The 8,071-nt window shown below is 62.4% G+C and overlaps 1 protein-coding gene across 1 annotated transcript in view; it reads right to left on the bottom strand.

The window, feature by feature from the left end:
- Window positions 1–1,052: 1,052 nt before the first annotated feature.
- Window positions 1,053–8,071, bottom strand: part of TSPOAP1 (TSPO associated protein 1) — a 25,439-nt gene continuing 18,420 nt past the window's right edge. Inside the window, exons 22-31 of the mRNA XM_007449089.1 lie at window positions 7,224–8,054; window positions 6,475–6,574; window positions 6,233–6,387; window positions 5,455–5,623; window positions 5,007–5,078; window positions 4,560–4,592; window positions 4,264–4,367; window positions 4,106–4,177; window positions 3,793–3,903; window positions 1,053–1,352 (exon numbers count right to left, since the gene is read on the bottom strand). Of these exons, the coding sequence (XP_007449151.1) occupies window positions 1,053–1,352; window positions 3,793–3,903; window positions 4,106–4,177; window positions 4,264–4,367; window positions 4,560–4,592; window positions 5,007–5,078; window positions 5,455–5,623; window positions 6,233–6,387; window positions 6,475–6,574; window positions 7,224–8,054 (1,947 nt within the window). The remainder of the gene's footprint in view (window positions 1,353–3,792; window positions 3,904–4,105; window positions 4,178–4,263; window positions 4,368–4,559; window positions 4,593–5,006; window positions 5,079–5,454; window positions 5,624–6,232; window positions 6,388–6,474; window positions 6,575–7,223; window positions 8,055–8,071) is intronic.

The raw sequence follows: 8,071 nt of genomic DNA on the forward strand, positions 1-8,071 counted from the left end.
TCAGGAAGCTGCCAGACCTTCCTAGGAAGAGAATTCCAGAGCTGCTTGGTCTTCTTGGTGTTCATTAGTTTTACCCCAGTCACCGTCAGATGTTAACTTCTGGGTTCTAAAGTGGAGTCCGAAGCCCACCGTGACCCGCCCCTCGGGAGTCCTTCATCCCAGGTAGAGCCCAGCATGGGTTTTGTGAAAATAGACTTTATTATAATAAAATGTCTCTTTAAACAAATGCCCCCACCATTCCACACCCCTGGAGACCAAGGTGGTGGTGGGGGGGGGGCATTCAGTCCAACAATCAATCTCCCACCACAGCAAAGGAAACATGCAGAGACCGCCCACCCAGCCGGAGGGGGAGGGGGAGGGAGGTGGCTAGGGTAAGGGGGGAGAGCCCCCCACCCCAATCTGAACAGGGAATGTATGAAAATAGCTGCATAAATCTGTCCTCTTCCCCAGGCCTCCGACTCCAACAGGGGCCAGAGGAAAACGATGCAAAAGAGAAGTTGAATCTGATGAGCAAAATAAGGCAAACCCAGCTCCTGCTTTCTGCCCGCTGGCCCGGGGCTCAGGCCAGGAGGGCGGCTGGCAGGAGGGGAGCGCTACAGCCAGGGTCAGGCCCGCTTTGGCTTGGCCTTTGTCCTTCCCGGGCCTGTGCAGTGGAAGGGAGATGAGGAAGCTGGGCTGAGGCACTGAGTATGTACATATATACACGGCTCCACCCCCCTGCCCACCCCGGGGTGGGGGGCTCGGCAGAATCCAGTGCAAACTCTCCTTCAGGGAGGGAAGACTTGATGAGGATGGCCAGCGCCGTCGGAAGGAACAGGGTCCCCGGGCCAGGCGTGTGGAGGCCAAGAAGGGACTCGCGTGGCATGCTGGACACCAGGCGGGGGTGGGAGAAGCAGGAGTCACGAGTCCACATCCAGGCCTGGCTCTGTGACCCAGGTGCTCAGCCCCTGTGGCCGACTCGCTTCCGCACGCTGCGGCCCAGGCTGCCCTCCTGTCAGAGGAAGATGCCCATCCAGAGGACTCATCCGCAAGGGCTCATCTAGCTCCGACCTTCACCGAGTAGAATTCCCATCCGAGTGCCAGAGCGCTGGCTCGGGAGAACGAGAGTCCAGGGCATTCCGCAAGCAGCCAGGACGGTGTGCCGGGGCCTCGGGCCTGCAGGACGGGCCGCAGCGTCGCTCCTTCTTCCCAGAGCCCAGTTTCCTGAGATGCTTCCCCTTGGAGAGGAGACCCCACACCTTCTTGCTCGGGCCCTGTGGTGCCCCCCATTCAATCCCGGAGAAGCGGCCAGGGCCGGGAGCACAGGGCCAGCCTGGGGGCGCTAGGGGCCCTTGGGTTGAGCTGGCCCAGGGCTAGAATGGGGGAGAAAAGGGGCAAGGTCAGGGCCTGACGGCCAACCCAATCCGCCTCCGTTCCGCCACAACCTCAGGGGCCTGCAGACCCCAGGTCACGGAACCGCGGTCGTGAACCAAAACCCACCGCCTGGCTACTGCCCCCCACAGAGCACGGAGAGGCAAATGGGCACAGTGATGCTGAGGGAGCACTGAGCTGGGAGTCGGAAGGGACGGACGTGGAGTCTCATTTCTGCTCTGTTCACTTGGACCTGGGCAAGTCCCTCCCCTTCTCTGGGTTTCTCTGTAGGATGCTGGGCTCAAGAGTCCTTGGACTTGACCCTCGGCTTGGGCGCTCCAAATCCCCCACGTCATCCCCTCCCAACCGAAGGCAAAGCAGGGACAGAGACGCTGGAGGGAGCCATACACTCCAGGAACGATGGTTCCTGCACCAGCGCACAGACGGAAGGAGCAGGCCCGCACAGGCCAGCAGACGCGGTGTCCAAGAGCCTCCAGGGAGTGGAGGAGTGCCCACCCCATGGGGAGGAGACGGAGACTCTTCCTTGAATGGCCCCTGAGAGGGCTGCAGGGAGCCCGGGGCCAGAGGGGACTCACGGTTGGGCGGCGCTCCGCGCCCACCACAGCTCTGGAGGCTGCTGCCCCTCCCTTAGCACGTCTCCCTTGCAGAATCTATCTCCTCCTCGCTCTGTTTGCCACGGTGAGTGGCTCCCTCTGCCACAGGCCCACCCAGACTGTGCTGTTAGTGGCCTAAGAACAGCGGCTGGGTGAGCAAGAGAGCCACGAGCAAGCCTCCCCGCTACCCGCCAAACTCCCACATCCACTCTGCGACCTCCGGTGCCTGGTACAGCCCCGTCCGCTCCTGTCAGCCTGTGTGTTCTCCATCCCCTGCCCCCCACTCCCTTCCTCAAACCCCCGCTTCCACCAGCGCCTGGCAGTCTGCTGGCAGGTGCTGGGTGCCCAGCCTGGGGCCCGCCCTCACCTAAGACCCTGGTGATGTGGCAGGGCCGCCCACAAAGAGCTCTGCTAGCGCCCAGAGGTCAAAGAGTCTCTTGCCAACTAGTCAGAGCTGATGGCTGGCCGGGGTGGGGCGGAGGGGAGGTAGGCCCTTCCCACCCACTCCCAGGGCTCCCAGGAGGGAGGGGTTGCTGGGGAAACAAATGGAGGGAGTCTCTGAGCCCCAGAGATGAATGGTCTGGGGTTATCTACGGACTCCAACTGTTTAAGCCTCCCCTTTTATGCCCCCCAGCGGAGAAAATGGAGAGTTGGACATAAAATCATGCATCTGATTCCCTAATAGGTCATGATACAGAGGAGACTGTGGTGGAAGAGACTGTTATTACTGGTGGCGTTAGTGTCATCCTTCTGTCACCAATAATAATCCCAATATTATAATACCATAGTCGTATAGTATCATAATATACTGATGAGCCATATGAATGTCACATAATATTCTATAAGCCACATGTGCTATAGAATATGAGCACTCAGCTAATATGGGACATTATATTCTAGGGTGACATGTATTCCTGTGGCAGCTGGCATTGCCCAGAGTAAGGCAAGGGGAGGGGCTGATCCTAGGCCCAAATCTGGCTCACGGCAAGAGCTCCGTCCCCTGTTCCCTGGAAGAAGGTGGAAAAGCCAGTTCAGCTCCGGTGTCTGAGACAAAGGAGCGCCATCTGAGGATGGTGACACGAGGAGTAGGGTGGCGTGGACATAGGGGCCGGTCCCCACTTACACGTCGCTTTCTCTGCGTATATCTATCTCCATCTAGCACTGGGCTGTTCTCCTCGTTCTCTGAAGAACAGGGAACAAAGAGAGGAGATGGGTTACGGCCAGACCGTACGCTCTCCACCCGGTCACCAGGTCGCCCAGGCCACCAGGCCTTAGGGGCAGGTGCTGCTTTGCATAGCCCCTGCCTTTGGAACGATTGCACATGGAGACCCAGGGCTTTCCGGTTGGCGCCTGGCCTCCTCACCCTCTCCCTGCCCCGTGAACCTGGAGCTTAATTGTACCCCACCCACCCAGGAAGCTGGGCCTTGCTGGGCAGCTGGCTTTAAAAGGAACCTGGGAGACAGAGAGATGCAGCAGTGGGGTGGGGAGGGTCCCTGTACCAGGGGCTATGACAGCTAGAGGTGTGGGAGGCTTGAGGGTCCTTTTCCACAGGGCCCCTCACCTGCACTGGCCGGGGGGTGTGGGCAGCTGGGGATCAAGGTCTCGGCCTCACCCCACTGCACAGAGGGGCACACCCTGGGAGGGAGCCACCCCGACTGGGCTCCCTCTGGCGGTAGCTCGCAGCCCCGCCCTGCGCGCAGTGCGCACCCGGACCACTGCCCGGCTGCACTCCTCGCACGGCGCCATCCTGCCCACCCCTGCCCCCCTCCAACCACACCAGCAGCATAGGGACCCAACCGCTCAGCCGGGAGCCCAGGTCCTCACTGACCTGCCCCTCGGCCGGGGGTGTCCCGGGCTCCCTGTCTGAGCCGCCTGCCTCAGGCCCAGGGCCCTCCAAGAAGTTGGATGGAACCAGGCCCCGCTGTCCATTCAGTTCCCCCTGGGGAGGAGATGCTGAGACTAAGACCAGGAGAGGCCTCACCCCCACCCCCTTGACCCTGAAGCCCCCGGGGGACGGCCTGGGGTCAACGTCACTATCATGGGAGGCTACCTGGCCCATTCCTCCGGGCTTCCATCAGGGACCCTTGCTCATCCCCCTCCCCGGCTCTGGGAGAGGCCTCTCCCCACCCCCATGTTCTCACATAGTAGAAACCATCATCGTCCATGCCCCCGAACACAGTGATGACGTCCCCTGCCCGGAAGGGCAGCTCTGCCTATGGAGAGACCAAGAGGCATGTGTCAGGCCCGGGGAGGCCCTGCCACCGCCCAGCTTGGCTGGGCTCTATCTGAGGGTCCTCACCTCCACATCCATGTTTGGGGAACTCTCCCGGGGGTTGTAGTCAAATGCAGCCACCATGGAGCAGGGAGCTTTCAGGCCAGCAGAGGAGACCGGCTGGGGGGCGCCTGGAGGGGGAGGGGGAGAAGGCTCAGGACTCTCTCTAGACCCTCCCGCACCCCCCACTATCCTTGGCACTGGAGGCCTGCTGACCCCTATTCACCACCTGCCCGCTAGTTGTAGCCCCTGGGGAGAGGTCGGAGGGGCTGCCCCGCCCCATCTCTCTCCCGAGTCTCCACTGCACAGGGATGGCCCCTCACCTGCACAGGGCTGGGCAGGGCCTTCCGACTCAGCTGCGGAGAGAATATGACTGTGAGCCCCTGCCCCTCACAGCCCTCTTCTTTGGGGGCGGGGGAGGGGGGGCTGGTGCAGGGCAGCCTCACACAAGGGATGCAGGAGGACGCTCGGAGAGCGCATCAGCCCAGCCCTTTGGTTTTCGTAGCGAACTAAGGCCCGGAAAGGGTAAGTGACTCGCTCCAGCTGGCAGAGAATTTATAGTCCGGTACTTTCTGGAACAGAGGTGCCAGCAAACCACTCCCCATCTCCATTAGAATGAAGCTGCCCACTGGAGGGGTGGCTGGGGATGAAGGTCTGGCCCGATTCCCCGAACCTGCTCAAGACCTCCCATGTGTCTCCCCAGGGAGCCACGTAGTGTCCCCACCCTCCCATCCTCACAGGGCCCCGAGGGAGAAGGGGGTCTCACCCACCTTTCTTGGAGCGGCGGGGCTTGGGGGGAGGCCCAGCTGTGCGAGCTGTGGAGTAGACAAAGGGACCGCTCCCTGGTCCAGGAAGGCAAGCAGATGTCAGAGAGAAGCCGAGGCGAGGGAGGGAGATGGGCAGTGGCTTCAATCTTCTCTCGGGGCTGTACCAGGGCTCCTGCACTAGAGCGTCTATGGGCATTCCTCTCTCATCCCCCAGCTCCCGGATCCAAAATACAGGGCCCGTCCCCTCGGCAGTGAACCCCCATTCCAGGCGGCAAGCTCACTGCTGCGGCCACGCTGGCCTCAGTCTCTGAGGGCCCCAGTGGCTCTGCCAGACCCTGGACCAAGCAGGCACCTCGGCCACTCCAGACATACAAACTGCTCTGGGCGGGGGCGGTGTTGGAGTTGGCACCGTGGTGGCAGGAAGTGGGTGGGGGACAGGAGCAGGTCATACCTGAACGCTCAACGAGAACATCTGGGGACAAATAGCCCCGCTGGAGCAGCTGCTGTCTCCCTGCAGGACTGTCCGCAGTCACCTCGGACACCATGTTGCAGGGGATGTAGCCCATCCGGCCCCCGCCTTCACCCCGATAGAAGCCATCGGCATCCTTGTCCCCAAACACCTGGACGCGAAGGAGACCCGTTGTGTCAGGAGGCCAGTCCAGCTTGCTCCCTGCACCCCGAGGCCCCGAGCTCACAGCACCACACTTGGGACTGCAGGAGAGTGCTCTCTACCTTTTGTGGAACAGGAGATAGGGGGAAATAGCCAAGAACACGGATCAGAGGGATGACAGGAAACAGTCCTTTCCGTGTGGTCGTCACCCACTATCTGCACATCCATCCCCCCAGTCCAGCCCAGACGAGATCCCCCTGACCTCAGAGCAATAGCCGAAAGCCTTCAATAAATACTTGGAGGCACAATAAAAGTTACAATGCTAACAGCAGCAGTTTTCACATTGTGTTATGCGCCAGGCAGTTTCAGGGCTCTATGGGTACAGAAGCATTTCATCCTCAAACAACCCTGTGAGGTAGACACTTAACATTATCTCCATTTCGCCAATGAGGCCCAGAGGAGTTAGCTAATCTCAACGTTTCACAGCTAGATGTGGCAGAATCAGGACCCAACCCCACATCGCCTGGCTCTAGAGGCTGTGTTCTCACCCACGCGTGGCTATTGTACCCCCAGCGCAGGAAACGAGGGAGGAAGGAGGACCAGACGGTGGGTCAGTCACCTTCAGGATCTGGCCCTCCTGGAAGGGGAGCTCCTCTTCCCCGGCATCAGGGTTGGGAGACATTGACACGGGGTCATAGTCAAACAGAGCCACAAAGACCCTGACAGGTAGGTCCTGGTAAGCCAGTGCTTCTTCTGGAGGGCTCCCCGGAGGGGCTGTCGGGGAGAGCAGTGGCAATGAGCTCTGGCCGAGGGGGCAGGAAAGCCCCCTCAGCCTGGCCCAGCCCCCCCACAGGTGCTCACCCAGCTCCGCGGAGCCTGGCCTGGGGGCCCGGCCCCCTCTCCGCTGGGGGCCCCTCCGCCCACAGCCGTCCTGCCCTCTGGGCTCCCCAGTCTCTGTTGCCTGCAAAGAGAGGTCAACAGACGGCAGAAGTGACACACTGCCCCTCTGGCGGGCACCTCAGCAGGGGCGGGACCCCGCAAGCGCTCCCCCAGCTCTGCCCCGTCAGCAAAAGCGGCACAGCAGAGCAGGGACACACGTTCCTCTCCTGGAGCCGTGGCCCAACCTCGCTGGAGGCATCAGACACCCCCACGTGGGGAGGAAGGGCAGGAGGGGAGGCCCAGCTCCGGCCACCTTAGCAGATGAGTGCAGTAGAGGGACTAAGGTTAGATCTGAGAGTTGGCCGAGGAGCGTGGGAGAGGAGCGCCTCTTCTCGGTGTCAGGGCTGGGTGATGCCGGACATCACAGTCAGTGTCCTGAAGACGTAACTAGCTAAGCAGAGGAAAGGGCCCCCCGGCCCAAAGGCAGAGGGCCGGCTGGCGGCAATTGGCGACTTATGGCCACAGAATATTGTGCATCCCAGTTCCGACTGGCAGAAGCAGCAAAGCAGTGGAATGTGGGTGGGGAGAGGCAGGTGAGGGAGCCCGGAGGCCCAGCCCCACCTCTGCTGATGGAGACGGCAGCGTGGAATGGGAGCGGCCGGTGGGCAGCAAGCAGGGCCACCAGGCGGCAGCAGGCAGGGGGCTGCCCAGGGAGGGGAGAGGGCACGGACCCGGGAGGGTGACTCCTTGGCTCTGCCAGTTGCACTGCGGCTTCTCCGCTCTGGCTCCCCTTTCTCCCAGGCCGGGAGGCGTGGGTAGGGGTTGGGGCCTGAATTGGCCTTCGGAGGCCCCCTGGGCCTTCCCGTGGGTGCTGCACCCCACGCCTCCCCATCTCCAAGGTAGCAGGAGCTGGTGACGCTGATGCCCCCGCCGCCCGTCTCTTGCTCATCCTCAGAATCATATTCGATGCTGATTTCCAAGCACTTGGGGGAGAGGCAGCTGGCCAGGCCCGATTCTGGGGCTGGGCCACGGGGGCACCTCCTCCAAGGGGCCGGCCGCCCTCTCCCACCGGCCTCCGGTCCAGCCCTGGTGCCCTCGCCCACGGGGGAGCCGCCCCTCTCCCGGGCGGGGCCTGGTCGTCCAGAGGCCTGGGACCCGCCGCTGCTGAGAAGACGGCTGCAGTGCTCACGGGGATCTGGGGACCGCCTGCGGCTGGGGGGCTTCTCGGGGGAGCCACTTCCTTTTCTCCAGCTGCTGCCACCAACTAGTCCAGGCATGTCCTCCAGGCGGTCCCCAGCCCTGGAGGGCTCGGGAGACAAAGGACATAGGCCAGGCCCTCGGGGCCGACCGCTGTCACAGCCCAGCCCCAGGAGCGCAGGCTCGGGCGGCGGGGGGTTCCGGGAGGAAGGGCCTGCCCCCCGCCTCTTCTCGTCCTCTCCGTCCTCTTCCTCCTCCTCCTCAGGGATGCTGAAGAGCTTCTTGCTGCAGAACTGCTGGAGAGGCAGCTCCAGGATCCGCTCCAAGATCTCCTCGTCGCTGTCAGTCTCACAGAAGGGGTCGGGCTGGGGCGGGGGGTGGA

Source organism: Lipotes vexillifer, unplaced genomic scaffold, assembly GCF_000442215.2.
Source record: "Lipotes vexillifer unplaced genomic scaffold, Lipotes_vexillifer_v1.1 scaffold433, whole genome shotgun sequence".
Classification (NCBI taxonomy): Eukaryota; Metazoa; Chordata; class Mammalia; order Artiodactyla; family Lipotidae; genus Lipotes; species Lipotes vexillifer.